This window comes from Stegostoma tigrinum, chromosome 17, assembly GCF_030684315.1.
Source record: "Stegostoma tigrinum isolate sSteTig4 chromosome 17, sSteTig4.hap1, whole genome shotgun sequence".
NCBI lineage: Eukaryota > Metazoa > Chordata > Chondrichthyes > Orectolobiformes > Stegostomatidae > Stegostoma > Stegostoma tigrinum.
Window position 1 is genome coordinate 12322066 of NC_081370.1, and position 22822 is coordinate 12344887.

At 43.7% G+C, this 22822-nt stretch overlaps 1 protein-coding gene across 7 annotated transcripts in view; it reads right to left on the bottom strand.

The window, feature by feature from the left end:
• nr1h3 (nuclear receptor subfamily 1, group H, member 3) overlaps nt 1-22822 on the bottom strand; it is a 116142-nt gene that overhangs the window by 53623 nt on the left and 39697 nt on the right. For 4 of the 7 annotated variants that reach the window (XM_059651968.1, XM_059651967.1, XM_048545588.2 and 1 more), the window contains one exon: nt 764-836. The exons of 1 other annotated variant lie outside the window; for it this stretch is intronic. In XM_059651968.1, the coding sequence (XP_059507951.1) occupies nt 764-797 (34 nt within the window). In that variant the 5' untranslated portion in view covers nt 798-836. Of the gene's footprint in view, nt 1-763; nt 837-19317; nt 19517-22822 lie in introns of all 7 variants that reach the window. 2 more of the 7 variants (XM_048545587.2, XM_048545584.2) reach the window with 1 other exon arrangement.

Genomic DNA, 22822 nt, shown 5'->3' on the forward strand with positions numbered 1-22822 from the left:
ACACCGGTCACACTCTCCCCGACACTATCCACATCACACTCTCCCAGATGTCACATGTGTCTGAAGTTTTCTTTTCCTTCGACCTAAATGAGGGATTTAAAACCATTGAGATGAACTGTTCGATGCATTGGATTCTTGCAAAGGAGTGAAAGGGGACTATATTTGCCTACAAACCAATGTGTTCTATGTCCCAGCAAGGTAGAAAAGACAGAACCGTCAAGAAGGTAAGGCATTGTAGGCAGATTCATTCTGAGGAAAATGTTGCTGCTAATTGAACATTTTCCAACAAATCATATCTGGGGAGATGATCCTTTGGCACTTGGTAGAAAACCCTCGAAGCAGAAAGCCTCTGGAAGTTCCCAATTCAGATAGCCCATGTGTTTGCTCTCAAATACAAACAAGGTGATACTTCTCTTAGATTTGAGTATCTGTAAATTTGATGTTGGGGGTCCTAATGTTTAATGTCTACATCTGACATTTGAAATAGGACTGTGTGAAATAAACCTTCATGCGTTTTTTTTGTGGAACATCGGCTGTGTCTTGCTAATCATGACTGACCACCATGGTAAGCTAACAGCAAAGAAAGAAAACATAAGATTTATTAAACCAGGTTTCTGTCTGGGGTCTGACCTGTCTGGTATTACTATCAGCTTGGATTAGAATGAGTGTCAACATGCTGCACCTTCAGCAGAATAATTGTTTTGGTGTTATAGCCCCAATAAATCTGAGCTGCAGGGTTTCAACGGAGAGCCGTTTGTCTTACCATAATCAATATCAGTGATGGATACCGTGGACATTGTTGTCACAGCACCTCGTCATAACGGAATGCCCACTGCCTGCAACAAGAAGCAGCCAAGAGTTAACAATGAAAAGCTCAGGCACCAATGCAGCGAAACAGAGAGGAAGTGAGACATCAAACATTGCCAATGCCAAACATTTGTTCTTCACTGCATATCTCTAACAGCCTGAATAGCTGAAAGTTTTTGAGAAGATTTATATCTCGTGTTGAGGATGAGGTTGTAGACTTACTCGCCGAGCCAGTGTGTTTGGTTGCAGATGTTTCGTCACCCTGCTCAACAAAATCGTCAGTGTGCCTCTGATAAAGTGTTGGTGTTCTGTCCTACTTGTTATTTATATGCCTCAGTTTGCTGGGTTGGTCAGTATTACTTCCAGTTCCGTTTTTTAGTGATTTATATATCGGGTCCTGTTCATTGTGTTTGTTGATGGAATTCCAGTCGGACTGCCAGGCCTCTAGGAATTCTCTGCCATGTCTGTCTTTGGCTTGTGCTATTATGGATCTGTTGTCCCGGTCGAATTTGTGTCCTTCTGTGTCCATGTGTATTGAGACCAGTGAGAATTGGTCATGTCTCTTGGTGGTAGACGAATTCCTGGGGGCCTCGCATTCCGACCAGACCTCCATTGACAAACACAATGAACTGGACCCAATATACAAACCACTGAAGAAGAAAACCGGAAGTAATACAAACCATCCCAGCAAACTGAAGCATAAAAATAACAAGGGTTATTTGGATGGAACACCAACACTTCACCGGAAGAGCACTGACGATGTTACCTAGTAGGGTGACAGCGGAAGGGAACGGAAGGGGCAAAAGTATGGTAAATTATGCAATTGAACAGAATAATAATTGCAGAGATTTTATTTCATATTAATTAGACAGAAGAGGTCGGTAAAGGGGATAAAGGAATGGAGATCCAGCACTTTAGGCAGAAATTCTCTCTAACCCAATATGTGAAAAGCACAGAGATAGTAGGAACTGCAGATGCTGGAGAATCTGAGATAGCAAGGTGAAGAGCTGGATGAACACAGCAGGCCGAGCAGCATCAGAGGAGCAGGAAGGTTGACGTTTCAGAAGAAGGGTCTAGGCCTGAAACGTCAGCTTTCCTGCTCCTCTGATGCTGCTTGGCCTGCTGTGTTCATCCAGCTCTATGCCTTGTTGTCTGTGAAAAGCACAAGGGAACATTCACTATTGGACTTAGTAATGGGGAAGTAACAAGAACAGATACAATGCTAATGGTATTCTGGGTCTATCTACAGGACGTAGACCACAGTGGTTCAGGAAGGCAGCTCACTACCACCTTTTCCAGGGCAAATAGGGATGGGTATTAAATGCTGGCCCAGCCAACAAAGCCCATATCCCATGAGTGAATTGAATGAAAAGTAAAAATAAGGATGATACAGAATATAATATAATATCATATTTTAGATATAATATAGAAGGACATGAGTATGGTGAATTGGCTCATTCAAAGCTGATTTTGAAGGGGTGAAAGTCAAATTTGGGTAGGTGGAATTGATGTTCCACACAGACCAGTGCTAGGAACACTGCTATTCATGATTTCCAAACACAATTTAGACTTTGGAAACAAAAATGTTTTTTTAATTTGTGAATGGGATTTGGGGGTCAATACCAAGGAGGACGGCATCCAATTACAGCATTATAAGAACACATTATAGTAAACTTACAGAATGGGCAAATAATAAGCAAGTGAAGTTCAACACAGGTAAATATGAGGTTGTGCATTTTTCACAATTACAGCATTATAAGAACACATTATAGTAAACTTACAGAATGGGCAAATAATAAGCAAGTGAAGTTCAATACAGGTAAATATGAGGTTGTGCATTTTGTAAGGAAGAACAGAGGAGTCACTTACTCCTTGGAGAGTGTGAATATAGCTGGGGTAAGGAATAAAGGTGTCTCCGAGTACAGTAACACCAATCACTATATCTTGTTCCACAAGTTAGAAAGATCATTAAGAAATGAATGAAACACTTGGCTTTATTTACTTCAAAGATAGTATTATAACGGATGGACGTTATATGAATCCTGCATTAAATCTTGTTTTGGTCACACTAAGTACACTGCATGTTACTGAGGTCACCATGGTATAAAGAGGATATTGAAGCCCTGGAGATGGCATAGGATGATCCCAGAAATGAGTGGGCATTGATATCAGGAGAGGTTCAACATCAACAACGGAAGAGATAATGGGAACTGCAGATGCTGGAGAATCCAAGATAACAAAGTGTGAAGCTGGATGAACACAGCAGGCCAAGCAGTATCTCAGGAGCACAAAAACTGATGTTTCAGGCCTAGACCCTTCATCAGAGAAGGGGATGGGGAGAAGGTTCTGAAATAAATAGGGAGAGAGGGGGAGGCGGACCGAAGACGGAAAGAAAAGAAGATAGGTGGAGAGGAGAGTATAAGTGGGGAGGTAGGGAGGGGATAGGTCAGTCCAGGGAGGACGGACAGGTCAAGGAGGCGGGATGAGGTTAGTAGGTAGGAAATGGAGGTGCGGCTAACCTCATCCCGCCCCCTTGACCTGTCCGTCCTCCCTGGACTGACCTATCCCCTCCCTACCTCCCCACCTATAATCTCCTCTCCACCTAGCTTCTTTTCTTTCCGTCTTCGGTCCGCCTCCCACTCTCTCCCTATTTATTTCAGAACCCTCTCCCCATGCCCCTCTCTGATGAAGGGTCTAGGCCCGAAATGTCAGCTTTTGTGCTCCTGAGATGCTGCTTGGCCTGCTGTGTTCATCCAGCTTCACACTTTGTTATCAACAACGGAAGCTGAGTGTTGAACTATTAGAACTCTTGGCGGCAATTAAAGATTTGGTTGGAGTAGATACAGCGAGAATGTCTCCTTTGTGAAGAAGTGTAGAACTTAGAGACCATCAATGTAAGGTAGTCACCAAGAAATCAGATCAGGAATTCAATAGAAACCTCTTCATCCACAGAGTTGTGAGAATTTGCAACTCAGTCCACAGCAAGTGATTGAAATGATTAGTGTGGGTGTATTTAAGGGGAAGTCTCTAACAGTGTCTGAGGAGAAGGGAGGAGACGGTTGTAATGGTGCATTTAGATAAGATTAGGTGCTAAGTGTGAACACTGTACTGGACTGGGTGGAATGGATGGCAAATTTCTCGCTCTACGTCCTACATCATTCTGCTTTGAGCTCAGTGTAGAGACAAGACATTATGAGGCACTGCACCATGTTTTATCAACACAGCCCTAGAATGGAATAGCATTCTAAGCAAATTTTTCTCTACAGCTGTAACACAATATTCTGCACTCTGTTCTGCTACCTCCATAGAATCCCTATAGTGTGGAAACAGGCCATTCGCCCAACATGTCCACAACGATCCTCTGAAAAGCATCCCACTCTCCCCACCCTATCCCTGCAACCCTACACTTTCCACCGCCCAGCCTGTACATCGCCGGACACCAGGAGTGATTTAGCATGGCCAATCCAGCTAACTTGCACATCTTTAGACTCTGGGAGGAAACCCGAACACCTGGAGGAAACCCACGCAGACATGGGAAGAATGTGCAAACTGCACGCAGACAATAACCCAAGGGTGGAGTCAAACCCAGTCCCTGGTGCTGTGAGGCAACATTGCTAACCACTGAGTCACCAGGCTGCCCTGATGCACTTTGTATGCTGCAATTGGCCTGCATGCAAAACAATACGTTTCACCTTATCTCAGTACGTGACAAGAATAAATCAAATCAAATTAATCACAAGGTGAATTTTAAAAATTCATTCACAGGATGTCGATGTCACTGCTGGACCAGCATTTATTGCCTATGCATAATTGCCCAGGGAGCAGTTAGGGTCAACCACATTGCTGTGGGTCTGGAGTCACATGTAGGTCATACCAGGTAAGGATGGCAGTTTCCTTCCCTAAAGGACATTAGTGAATCAGATGGGCTTTTCCTGACAATCAATTCATGGTCATCACTAGATTCTTCATGCCAGATTTTTATTGATTTCAAATTCCACCATCTGCCATGGCAGGATTCAAATCCAGGTCCTGAGAACTTTACCTGGGTCTCTGGATTAATTGTCCACCAATAAGACAATTAGGCCATCTCCTCACCTTGAGTTTGGCAAAGCCAGCATTTGTTGCCTTCTGGATTCAGTGTGATATACAGTCACAGAATTGTTAAAAAAGAAATCCACATCTTGAACTGTACTCTATATCCTGCATCACATCAGGGCTGAGGGAGTGCCGCACAGTCAGAGGGTCAGGGCTGAGGGAATGCTGCATTGGCAGAGGGTCAGTGCTGAGGGAGCACCACACTGTCAGAGGGTCAGTGCTGAGGGAGTGCTGTACTGTCGGACGGTCAGTGCTGAGTGAGTGCTGCACTGTCAGAGTGTCAGTGCTGAGGGAGTGCTGCACAGTCGGAGGATCAGTATTGAGGGACTGCAGCACTGTCAGAATGTCAGTGCTGAGGGAGTTCTACACTGACGGAGGGTCAGTGCTGAGGGAGTGCTGCTGTCAGAGAGTTAGTGCTGAGGGAGTGCCACTCTGTCATAGGGTTAGTGCTGAGGGAGTGCAATACTGTCAGAGGCTCAGTGCTGAGGGAGTCCTGCTCTGTCGGAGGGTCAGTGCTGAGGGAGAGCTGCTCTGTCAGAGGCTCACTGCTGAGGGAGCTCTGAACATTCAGAGGATCAGTATTGAGGGAGTGCCGCACTGTCAGAGGGTCAGTGCTGAGGAGTCTCGAATGTTGGCAGGCCTGTCCTTTTAGATGACAGTAAATGATTCTGTGATTCTATCGGAAGATGAGTGAGGAGTTCACCTGTTGTCTGAAACAATATTTATCTATGAACCAAGCTGATTAAACAGAATGTTTACTAGCAGCTTACTGTTCATATTAACATGCTGTGGATGAATTAGTTGCTGCAGCAGTCCCTGTAATTGTAACAAGGCCAGAAATCACACAACACCAGGTTATAGTCCAAAAGGTTCATTTAAAATCACAAGCTTTTGGCGCCTCACTCCTTTTTCAGGTGTTTGGGCTATACTGAGATTTGGACAGGTGCTATGCAAATCAGAATTATGCCTTGTTTTTTACTGCCTTTCACCAGCACTGTGCTTTATCAGTAATGATTGGTGCTTAGCTCTATATTCTCCTTCAACCAATGCATAAATCTAGCATTCTCAACTGAAATTGTAAATGTTAAAATTTTATTGACATTAGTCTATGAATTTTACTGGAAGATCCTCAATATAAAGTGACTCTGCCTTCCTGACCCTATATGTGGATGTATTCCTGCCAGTCACGTAAAATGTACTTACAAGGCTGAGCAGCCAAAGCTGGGTACAGGGCTACATGCAAACAAAGAGAAACATTCAATAGGAACACCAAAAAATGCTGAGTCAGAAAGCTTGAGTCAGCTTTTCAAAGATCAGGGTGTTAGCTAAAGTTACTCATCATACTTCTCCTTTCAGAATTTTAGACATCAATCTGAGTCTCCAGCCTGTCTATCAAACAATAAGAATGTCCTGACTCATATTTTTGTGAGAGTCAGACTCAGCAGCTAGCAGCAGAAATGAAACTGTATATCTGATTGTTTGCTTCGTGTCCACCCATCGCCTGACCCCTGAGCTGCTGGCCCTCTTGCTCTAAGGGACCAGTTTCACTTTCTCACCAACTTTTATTTCATTCTCCAGTTCTGCCTCAGAGTTGTGGAGACTCAACTATTCACTATTGCGCAGAAACTGGGCAGGCAGGTCTGGCACCCTGATCAGTGTTACCTGCTCTGCCATGTTCATGGTGTAAATTCAGGGCTGCACTTTCAATCCGGGCTCAGGAACCCTGGAGAACTCCAGCTCCTCATCCCATGCTGGACCTTACTGTCCTTGACATTGCACCATTTGCAAATGCAATCTTGGATTACACAGGGTCAGTACTGAGGGAGTGCACTTTTGGAAGACAAAGGCACAAACATGACTGGACTTGCCATAATATAGAGGAATGGAGTACAAACGGCCAGCATTGAGCTAGGCAGCCCTCCAGGGATGACCCTTGCCTTTTCCAATGCCTCCCTTGAGGATGCTGTCTCCAACAGGACAGATACACCGTTCCATTCATCCAGATGCACAAATGCTTCCACAGTGTCTTGCTAGTGTAGCACGCTAGAAATTAAGCCCTGCTATTCCAAGGAGCTATCACAAAAAGCATTCCCTTTATTCATTCACAGGATGGGGGCATCGCTGGCCAGGCAGAATTTATAGCCCATCCCTGATTGCCCAGAGGACAGTTAAGAGTCAAATACATTGCAGTGGGTCTGGAGTCATACGTAGGCCACACCAGTTAAGAAAGGCAGTTTCCTTCCCTAAAGGACATTAGTGAACCAGATAGGTTTTCCTGACAATCAACAGTGTATTCATGGTCATCATCAGATTCTCAACTTCAGATATTTTATTAAATTCAAATTCCACCATCTGCTGTGACAGGATTTGATCATGGGTCCCCAGAATGTTATCTGGGACTCTGGATTAACATTCTGGCAAGAACATCACTAGGAAATTGCCTTCCAACTTTTCCTATCTCTTAGAACCAGCTTGATGGTGAATGTGGACTAGGTTTCTATACCCTAACAAGCATGACCATTTGTTACAAGTAAATAGACTCCAGCTACAGGTAAAAAATTGTGATCTGTCAGTATAAGAACTAAGAGCAGGAGTAGGCTATTTGGCGCCTCGAGCATGCTCTGCCACCCAATAACATTATGGCTAATCTTTCTCATGGGGCTAAAGCTGTTCGGGAGAATTTAAACTAGTTGGGGGTGGGCGTGGAGGTCAGACACCTGGGACATAATGAGGAAAGAGGTCAGTCAGAGACTGGAGCAGTTGGGAAAAGGAGCAATTCAAACAGACAGGGCAAGCAGGAATGAAACAGAGAACAAGGTAGGGCTGATAAATTAAACTGCATTTATTTCAAAGCAAGAGGCCTAACAGATGTGGCAGATGAACCCGGGGAATGGTTGGGAACATGGGACTGGAGGAGTGGTGTTTTGACGAGAGATAATATAATGGCTGTACTTAGGGAGGATATTCCTGAGAATACATCCAGAGAAGTTATTTGGATGGAACTGAGAAATAAGAAAGGGATGACCACCTTTTTGGGATGTACTATACAGCCCCCTAAATAGTCAGCGGTAAATTGAGAAACAAGATTGTAAGGAGATCTCAGTTATCTGTAAGAATAATAGGGTGGTTATGGTAGGGGATTTTAATTTTTGAAACAAAAATAGAGAGGAATTTGTTAAGCTGTACAAGAAAATTTTCAGAGTAGTTGGGCGTTGTTACTAGAGGAGGTACAAAACTTAGCTTACTCTTGGGAAATAAGGCAGGGAAAGTAACTGAGGTGTGAGCACTTTGGGCCAGCAAGCATAATTCTATTAGTTTTTAAATAGTGATGGAAAAGGATAGACTGGATCTAAAAGTTAAAGTTCTAAATTGGAGGAAGGCCAATTTTGATGGCATTAGGCAAGGACTTTCAAAAGCTTATTGTTGGGGGGGGGGGGCAGATGTTTGCAGGTAAAGGGATGGCTGAAAAATGGGAAGGTTTAAAAAAAGAGATAATGAGAGTCAAGAAACATTATGTATCTCTTAGGATGAAGGGCAAGTCTGGTAGTGTAGTGAATGTTGGATGACGGGAGAAATTGAGGTTTTGGTCAAGAAAAAGAGGAAGCATATATCAGGTACAGACAGCAGGGATTGAGTGAATCCTTAAAAGAGTATAAAGGCAGTAGGAGTTGACTTAACAGGGAAAACAGGAGGTTAAAAACAGGATATGAGATACCTTTGGCAAATAGGGTGAAGGAGAATCTAAAGGGATTTTATAAATACATTAAGGACAAAAGGGTAACTAGGGTGAGAATAGGGCCTCTTAAAGATCAGCAAGGCCCCTGTGTGTGGAACTGCAGGAGATGAGAGCAATACTAAATGAGTATTTTACATCAATGTTTGCTGTAGAGACGGATATAGAAGATATAGAACATGCAAAAATAAATAGCGATATCTTGAAATGTATCCATATTACAGAGGAGGAGGTGTTGGATGTCTTAAAACGTAAAGGTGGATACATCCCAGGGGCCTGATCAGGTGTATCCTAGAACTCTGTGGGAAGCTAGGGAACTGATTGCTGGTTCCCTTGCTGAGATATTTGTATCATTGATAGCTACAGATGAGGTGCCAGAAGACTGGGGAGTGGCTAACACGGTGCCGTTATTTAAGAAAGGTGGTAAGGAAAAGCCAGGAAACTCTAAACTGATGGGCCTGACATTGGTGGTGAGCAAGTTGTTGGAGGGAATCCTGGGGGATAGGGTTTACATGTATTTGGAAAGGCAAAGATTGATTACAGATAGTCAACATGGCATTGTGCATGAAAAATCACGTCTCACTAACTTGATAGAGTTTTTAGAAGAAGTAACAAAGGGGACTGATGAGGGCCGAGTGGTGGAAGTGATCTATATGGACTTCAGTAAGATGTTCAACAAGGTTCCTCATGGTAGACATGTTAGCAAGATTATATCACACGGAATAGAGGGAGAACTAGCTATTTGCATAAAGAGAACTGGCTGCGAGGTAGGAGACAGGATGGTGGTGGAGTGTTGCTTTTTGGACTAGAGGCCTATGACCAGCAGTGTGTCACAAGGATCAATGCTGGGTCCATTGCTTTTCGTCATTTATATAGATGATGTTGATGTGAACATAGGAGATATAGTTAGTAAGTTGGCAGATGACACCAAAATTGGAAGTGTAGTGGACAGTGAAGAAGGTTACCTCAGAGTACAACAGGATCTTGATCATATTGGCCAATGGGCCAAGACATGGCAGATGGAGTTTAATTTAGATAAATGTGAGGTGCTGCATTTTGGAAAAGCTAATCAGGGCAAGAGTTATATACTTAATGGTAAGGTCCTGGGGAGTGTGGCTGAACAACGAGACCTTGGAGTGCAGGTTCATAGTTTCTTGAAAGTGGAGTCACAGGTAGATAGAATAGTGAAGAAGGCGTTTGGAATACTTGCCTTTATTGGTCAGTGCATTGTGTGTAAGAATTGGGAGTCATGTTGCGGCTGTACAGGACATTCATTAGGCCACTTTTGGAATATTGCATTCAGTTCTAGTATCTGTGCTATAGGAAGAATGCTGTGAAACTTGAAAGTGTTCAGAAGAGTTTTACATGGATGTTGCCAGGGTTGTAAGGTTTAAGCTATATGGAGAGGTTGAACTGGCTGGGGCTATTTTCCCTGGAGTGTCGGAGGCTGAGGGATGATCTTATAGAGATTGAAAAAACCATGAGGGACATTGATAGGGTAAATAGACAAGGTCGTTTTCCCCGGGGTAGGTGCTTCCGAAACCAGAGGGCGTAGGTTTAAGGTGAGCGGGAAAAGATTCAAAAGGGACTTAAGCAGAAACCTTTTCACGCAGAGGGTAGTGTGTGTTTGAAATGCCAGAGTAAGTGCTGGAGGCGGGTTCAGTTACAACATTTAAAAGGCATCTGAATGGGTATATCAATAGAAAAGGGTTTGAGAAATTTGGGCCAAAGTCTGGCAAATGAGACTGGACTAATTTAGGACATCTGGTTGGCATGGACGAGTTGGACCAAAGGGTTTGTTTCTGTGCTGCACTTACTGTCCACTCATAATAGCCCTAAATTTCTTTAGTGTTCAAGACCTATCTATCTTTGCCTGAAGACATTCAATGAGGTAGCCTCAACTGCTTCACTGGATAGGGAATTCCACAGATTCACAACCCTTTGGGTGAAGAAGTTCCTCCTCAACTCAGCCCTGAATCTGCTCCCCCTTATTTTGAGACTAAGTCCCCTAATTCTAGTTTCACCTACCAGTGGAGACGGACTCCTAGAATGGTGGACCACCACCATTCTGAATGGCCTATTCCTGCCCTATTGGCTTCTTTGATATTCTTTGTTTTCTAAGATACTAGTGGTCTGTTTAATGCAGGTACCTGTTAGGGTAAGGTTTCGCTTGAAGCCCTTTACTGAGTCAATGCTCAGGTATTGGATGAGCATAGTGCTACTTCCTCAAAAAGTAAACAGTATCCCACAGCAGCCACTCACAGAATCTGGATGTGGATCTGAAGAGATGTGGTACCTGGGACTCTCAAAAGAATTGTGACAGATCCCCAGGTAGCCAGTATGGAGCTGAAAGATATGTTTTCTGCTGAGACAGTCTGGCTGGACATTCAGTGAGTGAGAGAGAGAGTCTAGGCCCAAAACGTCAGCTTTTATGCTCCTAAGATGCTGCTTGGCCTGCTGTGTTCGTCCAGCCCCACACTTTGTTATCTCTTCTTCAGTGAGTGAGAGTCTTTTCTGTTGAGCAATTCCTTTGGCTGCTATTTTGCTGCCAGGATGCATGTGTTAGTGCAATAAATGGTTTCCTGATTCTGTGGGAATCAAATGACAGCAGCAAATCCCTCTGTGCTTGTGCTCAGAATATCCGTTTCTGGGCCAGGAGCACTATATGAAGACCTGTGCTGTTGACTGACGATGCCAGTAGGATCTGCAGATAATCCCTGGACAGCCTGGATTCTTATAAAATCAGTGCCACAGTGATGTTGATAGTGACAACTATAGGGCTGCCTTGGGGGACTGCCCTCACATCAGCTCATTGGCGTTTTCTTCCTGATCAGAAAGGTGAATCTGCTGAAACTCACCATGTCACTCTCTCCATTGTCAGAGTCACGCAGATGCACAACATGGAAACAGACCCTTTGGTTCAACTCGCCCAGGTATCCTAAATTAAGCTGTTCCCATTTGCCAGCATTTGGCCCATATCCCTCTAAACCATTCTATTCATGTACCCATCCCGATGTCTTTAAAATTTTATAATTGTGCCAGCCTGTACCACTTCCACTGGCAGCTTGTTCCATACACACAACACCCTCTGCATGAAAAAGCTGCCCCTCAGATCCCCTTTTAAATCTTTCCCCCCTCACCTTAAACCAATGCTGTCTAGTTTTGGAGTCCCTGCCCCGAGGAAAAGACCTTTGCTGTTCACCTTATTCATGCCCCTCATAAATTTATAAACCTCTATATGGTTTCCCCTCAGCCTCCGACACTCCAGGGAAAATAGCCCCAGCCTATTCAGCATCTCCCTATAGCTCAAACCCTCTAACCCCGGCAACATCCTTTTAAACCTTTTCTGCACCCTTTCAAGTTTAACATCTTATAGCGGGGAGACCAGAATTGAACGCAGTATTCCATAAGCGGCCTAATCAATGTCGAGTACAGCCGCAACATGACATCCCAAATCCCATCTCTATTCCCCTGCCTACTGCCTAATCATTCATCGGGGTTTCCTCTACCTGCATTCTTCTGCCCAAATTATACCAACAGCTTCAGAACCATTCTCTTAAGTTCAACTATTGCTTATTCACAATGACAAAACTCTGAACACCAGTTCGTACTGGTTGGACAATTAGGTCTTTGTCCCGTTCTCCTCCAACCACTGAATAATGCTCTTATTGGCATTCATTATTTACACTAGTACTCCCAGCAGCTGTGCCACCTGGACATGTCCTCGAGCCTGTATTTACCCCCTCCAAATTGAATATCTCAATTCCCACTCACTGTTCATGGGGCCCCATCATGAGCTTGGCACTGTGTTATGTGGAAGTGTGTGGATCATCAACACTACCCGTCTCATTAAAGGTGATGTTGCATTCTGAAGATTTAAGAATTCAATATTGCCATGCCATGCTTTCAATGTGTGCCTGTCCCTACTCCTTTGGTAAAAGAACAGCCCAAATTGACACGCTGTAATATCACATTAGAGCAGAAAATCACAAAATCATTCCAATCCAGAAGGGGTTCACACCAGCACTCTTTTATCTCATGCCAATCTCTGCCTTCATACACCAATACTATCCAAAAAACATCCAGTACTCTCTTGAGTTCCTCAAATGAACCTGCTTCACCACATTCCCAGGCGGTGTATTCCACAACCTAACTTGTCACTGAGTGCAAACATTTTTTTCCTCACATCACGCAGGTTTCTTTTCCATATCACTTTAAATTTATGCTCTTTCATTTTTTTTATTCTACAAGTGGGAATCTTTTTTCCTCTTCTACTTTATCCAGACCACTCATGATTTTGAAATCTTCTCTCCAGGCAGAATAATCGCAACAACTTCAATATATCCTTATAACTGATATTCCTCACACCTGGAACTATTCTTATAAACCGCTTTTGCACTCTCTCCAATGCATTCATATCTTTCCCAGAACGTGGTGCCCACATACACACAATGCTCTAGCTGACGTGTTGAAATCTCACAAGTTATACTGAAATTTGTAAGACTCTGAGGGGGTCTGACAGGCTGGCTACTGAGAGGTTGGTGCTGCCCATTGGAGAATGTACAGCACAGGAACAAGCCCTTTGTCCCACCATATCTGACCATGATACTATTATAAACTAATCTCATCTGCCTGCACATGGTTCAAGCCCTCTATTCGCTGCCCATTCATGTATTTGTCTAAATGCCTCTTAAACATTGCTACCATATCTGCTTCTACCTCCTTACCTGGCAGTGCATTCCAGGTACCAACCACCCTCTGTGTAAAAAATTTCCTTGCATCTCTCTTTTAAACTTTGCCTAGGGAGAAGACTGCAATTATCCACCCCATCCATGCCTCTCATAATTCTATATACTTCTATCAGGTCGCCCCTCAACTTCTAATGCTTCAGTGAGAAATAATCTCAACTTGTCCAAAAGGCAAACAGAAATTGCTGGAAAAACTCAGCACATCTGTGGCAAAAAAGCAGAGTTAATGTTTCAGGTCCAAGGACCCTTCTTCACAAGTTGTCCAACCTCTGCTTATAGCTAAAACATTCCTATTCAGGCAATATCTTGGTAAAACTCTTCTGCACCCTTTCCAAACCCTCCATATTCTTCCTATAATGTGGTGACGAGAACTGCATGCAATACTCCAAACATGGCCCAATTTAAGATTTATATCGCTGCAACATCACTTGCCAAGGTATTCACTGAATATCCTGGTCAATGTAAGCAAGTATGCCATATGCCTTCTTTACCACCTTACACAATTGTGTTGCTACTTTCAGGGAGCTATGCACATAGACCTTAAGATCCCTGTGTTGTCAATGCTCCGAACAGTCTGGCCATTTGCAGCAAGCTTTCCTCTTGCATTTGAACTCCCAAAATGCATCACCTCACACCTGTCTACACTAAACTCTGTTATTTCTCTGCCCAACTTTCCTACTGGTCTGTATCCTATGTATCCTTCGATGTCCTTTCCCACTATCTATAGTTCCACCAGTTTTCATGTCATCTGCAAACTTACAAATCTGACCTACATTTTCATCCAAATCATTTATATATATTACAAACTACAGAGGTTCCAGCACTAATCCTTGTGCAACTCCACTGATCTCAGATTTCCAGTCAGAAAAACACTCTCCACAACTACCATCTGTCTTCTGTAGCCAAGCTAACTTGTATACAACTTACCAATTCACCGTGGATCCCAGATGACTTAATCTTTTGGACCTGCCTACTATGAGAGACATAGTCAAAGCTTTACTACAGTCCATGTAGACAACATCACTGTACCACCCATCAATCATCTTTGTCATTTCCTGAAAAAACTTGATCAGTTAAGGTTGGCATGGTGGCTCAGTGGTTAGCACTGCTGCCTCACATCACCATGGACCTGGGTTTGATTCCACTCTCAGGCGACTGTCTGTGTGGAGTTTGCATATTCTCTCTGTGTCTGCATGGATTTCCTCCGGGTGCTCTAGTTTCTACCCACAGTCCACCGATGTGCAAGCAAGGTGGATTGGCCATGTAAAACTGCCTGTACTGTGTAGGGTAGAGGGATGGATCTGGGTGGAATGTCTGAGGATTGGTGTGGACTTGTTAGGCCAAAGGGCCTGTTTCCACACTGTAGGGATTCTATGAAATCATTTTTGTGAGACTAGACCTCCTATGTGTAAAGCTATGCTGACTGTCCCTAATAAGTTGATTTTACTCCAAACACAAGTAAATCCTGTCCCAAGTATCTTCTCCAATAATTTTCCTACCACCTCTTTGACCTATAATTTCCTAGATTATCTCAGTTGCCTTTCTTGAACAAAGGAGCAACATTAGTTAATCTCCAGTCTTCTGGACCTCGCCTGTGGCTAAGATAAATACAAAGATATCTGTCAAGGCCCCAGCAATTTCCTCTCTTGCTTCCTTCAGTATCCTGGGGTAGATCCCATCAGATCTTGCAGACTTATCTGCTTTAATATTTTTCAAGAAATCTAATGCTATCTTCTTCTTAATGCCCCAGAATACCAACAAACCCCTCTTTGAGCTTACCATCATCTGTGTCTTCCTTCTTAAGGACCTCACCCACTTCCTCTGGCCCCACACATAAATTATTTCCTTTTTCCTTGAGTGGACCTATCTTTCCCTGGATACCCTCTTGATCCTAATGTACGTACAAAATGCCTTGATATTTTGCATAATTGTAGTTGTCAATTTATGGCACGAAAACAGAAATTGCTAGAAATCTCAGCAGGCCTGGTAGCATCTGTGGTGAGAAATCAGAGTTAACATTTTGGGTCCAATGACCCTTCTTCAGAACTGATGGTAACTCAGAAAAAGTTGATTTTTATGGAAAAAATAGGGTGGGGGTACCAGGTAAGGGGTAAATGATAGGTTGGAGATAGAGCCGATAGAGAGAGAAGAACAGCTGGACAGACAAAAGAGTAGATAATGCAATTTTCATGGCCAATTTTAGCTGTCCTAATTTCTTTTTAAGTTCTTTTCTGCTTCTTTTATAATTCTCAATGGCCTTCTTCAATTTCTGTTCCCTAAGCATTTTATTTGCTTCCTTTTTCTTTTTGACTAACCTTTCCATGGCTCTCATTACCCTAGGTTCCTGAATCTTGCCATCCTCATGTTTCAGTCTCACAGGAAAATGCTCGTGCTGAGCTCTGGTCAATTGGCCGTTAAAGGACTCCCACATGTTAGATTTGGGATTTATCTTCAAACAGCTGCAATCCAAGTTTTCCAGTTCCTGTTTAATACTGTTGTAATTAGCCTTCCGCCAATTTAGCACTTTCAGCCAAGATTAGTCTTATCTCTTTCCATAACTACCATAAAACTTACGGACCACTGTTCCCGAATTGTTTCCCCATTGAAACTTCTGAGCAGACTCATTCCCTAATACAATTCCTTTCCTAGTTGATCTATTTACATATTTGTTTCAAGAAACCCTCCATGATGCACATAATAAATTCTGTCTCGTATAAGCTCCTGGCTCTAAGGAAGTCCCAGTCAATATTGGGGAAATTAAAATCACCCGCCACAATTTAACCACAATAACCCTGTTATTTTTACATTGTCTTGTCTGTTCCTCTTTCTCCTGTAGGCTATTGGGAGGCCTATAGTATAACCTCATCACAGTGATTGAGCCTTTCTTATTCCTGAGTTCTACCCACATCGCCTCGCTGGATGAGTCCTCCAGGGTGCTTTCTGTTCATACACCTACAACGTTCCCTTTAACCAGCCATGCAACTTCCCCACTCATTTTCCACCCCTCTCTATCAATTCTGAAACATCTAAACCCTGGAACGTTGAGTTGCCAGTCCTGCCCTTCTCTGAACCAAGTTTCTGTAATGGCTACCCATCATAGCTCCATGTACGAATCCAGATTCTAACCCCATCTGTCTTATCTATTATACTCAGTGGAGGTTTGAACTAGTGGGCACAGGGATGCAAAATGAGGGGTAGAATTTTCTGGAGATTTTGCAAAGGCTGGTTGGGGAACTATATTTGGTGGGAAGCAAAAATTCAACTTCCCAATGGAAGGTTAAAGTTTTGCTGTTGAGTTCTTATAAAATTTCAGAAGGATTGAGCTTGTCAACCTTGGGATCCATTTTATATTCACTATGACGTCATTAATATTCAAGACCATTAAAGTTAGGCTCACCAGGCACAAGCTGGTTCACCAAAAATGAAGCCTGACCGGCTAACAAGCCCACCCAAGTGTCGTAGCCACACCAGCTGATGCACATATACCTGGCCGTGGCAGGCAAGTGAGGTTCAACCTGAAACAGGGCTCAACTGATTTTGTGGTGGTGTCCTTGTCCCATGCAAACCTTTGGTGCCAACTGATAGGATATGTTTATTTTTTGAGTTGTGAATGAAAGGTTTATCATCTGATGGTCTATGAGGTGATGGTGTGTGTACGCACCGTGAAGTGTGAGCTCTGGCGGATGTGTGCACAGCAGTACCAGCGTGGTACCCCGTAAAGCGACCTTAGCAGCTGTAATAAAGTGACAGACATTGATCATGCAAGAAGCATTTCATGGAGATGCCTAGCACTATGTATTAGGTCTCCACACTGGCAAGTTTACAATGCTAACTCACACTTCTAGGAGTATGAAACATGGAGTAGACCATGATACGCACCCTGGCAGAGGGGGCAATGTGGCCAGGCTCGAATAAGCCACCCATGGCTGCTGATCTCCCCTCTACCTTCATCATTCAGGATGGTCTCCTGTTACTATCAACAGCAAAGACAATTTCCCTTTACTCTAATATAAAAAGGACAGCATGGTGGCACAGCGGTTAGCACTGCTGCCTCACAGTGCCAGGGGACTGGATTCAATTCCACCCTCAGGTGACTGTCTGTATGGAGTTTGCACATTCTCCCCATGTCTGCCTGGGTTTCCTCTGGGCACCTCCCCCACCCCCGCACCCTGGAGTATGGCTCTCCTGTAGTTAAACCCAACATGACACTGAGTCTCAATAAAGAGAAGATTCCAACTAAGGAGTCTCCTGTTTGAGACACAGATGAGGACAACAATTTTCTTTCACTTATAGGGTTATTAATCATTGAATTTTTCTCCCCCAAATGGCAATGCAGACTGAGTCATTGAACATACTCCAAAGCTGAGTTAGAAAAATTTTTGATTGACCCAGAAATCAATACTTGAAAGGAACTGAATTTTATTTTGTTTTATTTTATTGAATAATACAGCGGAATCAATCAGCTGAATGGTCTACTCCTGCTCAGATTTCATATGATCCTATGAGAACAGAAATGAATAATCAGTAAAGAGCCCATGTTTGTGGCCTCCAGTTAAATTGGAGTACACATTCCCAGTAATTGTTCTCATGAGCCAACAATGCGGCCTTTTGTCATGTTAGAGTAAGCATTGCAAAGCTGCACTGAAAACACAGTTGTATCCTGTGTTTGTGCAAATGAAATTTAATTGTAAATTTACGCATGGACTCTGTTATTAAATGTTCTGGATGTACTGTAGCCTAAACACTAAGGATTGTGCCTGTCAACTTTGTCACAATATAACAACTTAAAAATTGTCTGCACCTTTCTCACCACACTTTCCTCAAGAAAGCGAAGGAATCTGCTGGATTCAAGAGCCAATCAACATTGCATTACTGGGTCATTTCAAACAGAGAAATGATATTTTAGGAGTAAAACAATATGAATTCCCAATTTGATGTCACAGGTTGCAAATCAAGTTCAAATCCTTCCTCAGTCAGTTCAGCTCTTGGAGCTGTCAGAGGCAATTGGTATGTGGGAGTGGTGTGTTCAATGACAGCATTTGGTGTACATGGTATTACAGTGAATAATTTGATAAATGCAGGTTCAAGAATAGATGTGTAGAATTTCAGCAGTGGGTGCATAAACATTTAGGGGAAATTTAAGAATGGACTTGTTGCATGTTAATCAGAAGCTTATATTTCACCCATATCTAAAGATTCACATTAATACAGGGCTGGTCAATTAAGTAACTGAAATATAAAATGAGAACAAGCAGTACTGGGTATGAAATGTGTGACAGAGAAGTCAATAAACTTGAATGCAAGGAATGAATGCCTTGAGTTGGATTCTACCAACAGGATTTGATCCAAACTGACACCACTTTGTTATTTCCTTCATATCCATTTCTCAGCCCACATGCCCAAAATGTGAAAGGCCTTCATTGCTTTACTCAATTTGAGCTGAAAAGGAAAGTCACTCCCTAGCATAATCAATTTTATCTGAACAACGAGAGATAAGTGAGCAAAGTTCAAATCATTTCAGATTTCTTTGAGAGAAGGAAAAAATGGCAGCTCCTGAAAGAGTTAATGCTTGAAGCTTTAAGTAACCACTTCACACGCAATCCCCCCAAATCCCCAATACCCTCTGCTCCACGCAGTCACCTCGTGACAGTGTTTGAGTAAAACCTGCTTCAATGGTAACTCTAGAAATGTCAATGACCTGGTGTGATCCTTTCTGCTCTAATTCAATGGTTGTCCTACGATAACAGAATTTAACTTCCTTTCAAGGCAAGCAGCAAGACTCCAAAATCAACAGAAAACACAACAGCAATGCAGATCACTTCATGAAAGGCTTGCCTTGTTAACTATATGAAGCTGCCCACTTTCCCTCTCCCTTGTCTCAATGGAGTTCCTTCCTTGTCATTCCCAGGGAACTCCGATTGGTGCTTTACTTACCCTGCTGAGGTTTCCTGCCTCGCTGATGTCCTGGCTAAATTCACTGGTTTTCTGAATGAACTGCAGTGTAACCCTCTGTAGGCTCTTGCCTGTCCTTCCCCTCTTGCCGTCTCTCTGGATTCCGTTGGGCAGTTGATAGCAAGCAGGGCTGCTGACTCCTGGGTGACTTGTGGTCAGACTGTGACACCGAACTCGTTCTCTGTTGGAGGGCGGAGTGTATATGAACTAGATGTTTACAGCAGATAACCAGCATCCAACTCACGTTCAAGGCTGTAGCCTAGCCTTGGTCCAATCAGCAGTGGGTTACCACAGGTCAAATCTCAGCATGCAAGAGCACAGCCAATGCTTAGCTTGCATCTCACTTTCTCTCTCTCTCTCTTTTTCCCCACCCCTATTTCTTCCCCTACCCCTCACTTTTTGTTTTGCTCTTTTAATATACCTCATTTACTTTCCCTCTTTCTATCTATCTTTGTTTCTGTTCTCTCAATCTCTCCCTCTGCCTATCTCTTTGCCCCATCCCTCTCTATCTGTATGTGTTTCACAGTGTGCCTGTTTGTCTCTCCCTCAAAAAGAAAGATTTGCATTTATAAAACAGCTTCACAACCAACCCACATATCATATCGCAACAGAGGTTAAAAAAAGTCATTTTGAAGTTTACTCACAGTTATAATGTAAGAGAAACCAGGTGGCATGGAGCAAACTCTCACAAAGTGAACATGATAATGAGCAGACATAATCTATTCTTTGTGATGTTGACTGAAGGATAAATATATTGGCCAGGGCTCCTGCTTCTTCAAAATAGTGCTGTGGGACATTTTCTGCTCACCCAAGCAGGAAGATTGGGCCTCAATGTCACGTCCCATTCAAGAATTAGCTCCTTTGACAACGCAGTACTCCCAAACCAGAGTGATATACTTTTGTGTATACCTTGACTTTCGAGCTTAAGTCCCTAAGTCAGTGCTTCCAACTTGTTTTTCCACTGAGACCTACTATCAAGGCTTGACAATTATCACAGTACCTTAGTGAATCCATGAAAGCAAGGAGGAAGGTGTTGGGATAGCAGGAGCCTGTTAGAGTGGATCACAGCTTGCAACCCCAGGGGGGTCCTGACTCCCAATTTGGGAAGCCCAGCGTTAAGGTGGGACTTGAACCAGAATCTTCAGGCTCAAAGATGTAGGTGAACAGAGTCCCATTTGTCTTATTATCTGAGGCACAGTGAACTAGTCCAAAACTATACATAATAAGTACTGAAATGTCACTCCGTATCGCCTGTTATGTCTGTAAGTATCTTTCTCTCTCTCTCTCTCTGTCTTCCTCTCCCTTTATTACTGTCTGTCTCTTTCTCTGTCATTCTCCCTCTCTTAGCTGTGCTTTCCTGTGAACTGAACACTGATTAATTCTGTTGAATTATTAGCTTGTGAATGGACTGCGTATTACACAAAAGTGTCAACAGGAAGCTGAGGGACAGGAGCAGCCACAGAACTGAAACTATCTGACACAGTAAGACTGCAACAGAAATGATTAGGGACCATCGGTGCTGATCCTGCCCCACCCAGCCCTTACTAAATAGGGTGGCCCGGGGTCGGGGTGGGGGGGGGGGAGTGATAACTGATAGAGTTGAACTCTTTCCAAACATCGCTTTACAACAAACTAATAACAAACTCTTAAGGTGAGGAATGATGGGCCAAAGTGCGTTTTTCTGTGCTGTAGATCTTTGTGACTCTAGAACCCCTTATAAATCTTGACACCCCACCAACGTGCCTATCCCCAAAAACCACCCTCTTAAACACTCTACCATGATTGCTTACCAAACAAATCCCATGATTCTGTCTCAGGACTACCTCTGAGGACATGCACTGAGATATTCAGACCCCCACCTCCTCCTCCAAAACCCTTACTCACCTCTCCAACACAGTCCACACTTAGACTTTGCTGCAAAATGCTGCCATGATACAACATGGAAAGAGACCCTTTGATCCAACAAGTCCACACCAACCATGTTGCCAAACTAAACTAGTTCCATCTGCTTGGCCTGTATCCCTCCAGCCTTGAACTTATCCAAATATCTTTTAAACATTGTAACTGTGCCTACATCTATCACTTTCTCTGGCAGTTTATTCCATGCATGAACCACTCTCTGTGTAAAAATTTTGTCCCTCACGTCCTGTTTAGATCTTTCTCCTCTCACTTTAAAAATATGCCCTTTAGTTTTGAACTCCACCATCGGAGGGAAAAGACCCTTGGTATTCACCTTATCTAAGCCCCTCATGATTTTATAAACCTCGATAATGTCACCCTCTGCCTCTTCCATTCCAGTGAAAACACACCAGCCTTTCCCATCTATTTTTATACCTTAAATCCTCCATTCCCAGCAATATCCCAGAAAATCTTTTCTGAACCTTCTCCAGTTTAATAATATCCAGCCTATAACAGAGTGATCAGAACTGCCCACAGTACTCCAGAAGAGGCCTCACCAATATCTTGTACAACCTCAATATGATATTACAAAGGTCTGAGTAATGAAGGCAAGTGTGCTAAATGCCTTCTTAACCACCCTGCCTATCCGTGATGCAATTTTCAAAGAATTATATACCAGAATCCCTAGGTCTCTGTGTTCTACAACAGCACCCAGCGCTCTACAATTAATTGCCTAAGTCCTGCTCTTGTTTGTTTTACCAAAATGCAATACTTCATATTTATCCAAATTAAACTCCATCTGCCATTGACCCAATTGATCAAGATCTCTTTGTAATCTAAGATAAACTTGTTCACTGTCCACTATACCACTAATTTTGGTGTCACCCACAAACCCACTAACTGTACCTGCCCGCAGAATGGGCAGCCCTCCGCTCCCTCCCCAACCTCACCATCAAACCCGCAGAATGACGGAACCCCACCCACAGCCGAGGACCACATTGCTCCGCCCACAGCCTCAACAGCCAGCTACCCCAGAGAAGACAGCCACTCTGAGCCCTGCCGCATCTTCACCATCCCCCCAGACCTCCCACTGACTGAGGATGAACGGTCAGTCCTCAGCAAGGGGCTCACCTTTGCCCCCCTCCACCCACACATCAATGAATACCAGTCACGTTTGGACATCGAGCAGTTTTTCCGCCGCCTTCATCTCCACACTTACTTCTTTAACCGGGAGCCTAACCCTCCCTCCACTGACCCCTTCACCCACCTCCAACACAAGTCCTCGTCCTGGACACCACCCCCAGGCCTCCTACCCTCCCTTGACCTCTTCATCTGCAACTGCTGTCGTGACATCAACCGCCTCAAACTCTCCACCCCCCTCACCCACTCGAACATCTCCCCCGCAGAAGGGGCAGCCCTCCGCTCCAACCCCAACCTCACCAACAAACCTGCAGACAACGGTGGTGCAGTGATAGTATGGCGCACTGACCTCTACATCGCCAAGGCCAAACGCTAACTCTCCGACACCTCCTCCGACCGCCCCCTTGATCATGACCCCATCCCCGAGCACCAAACCATCATCTCCAAC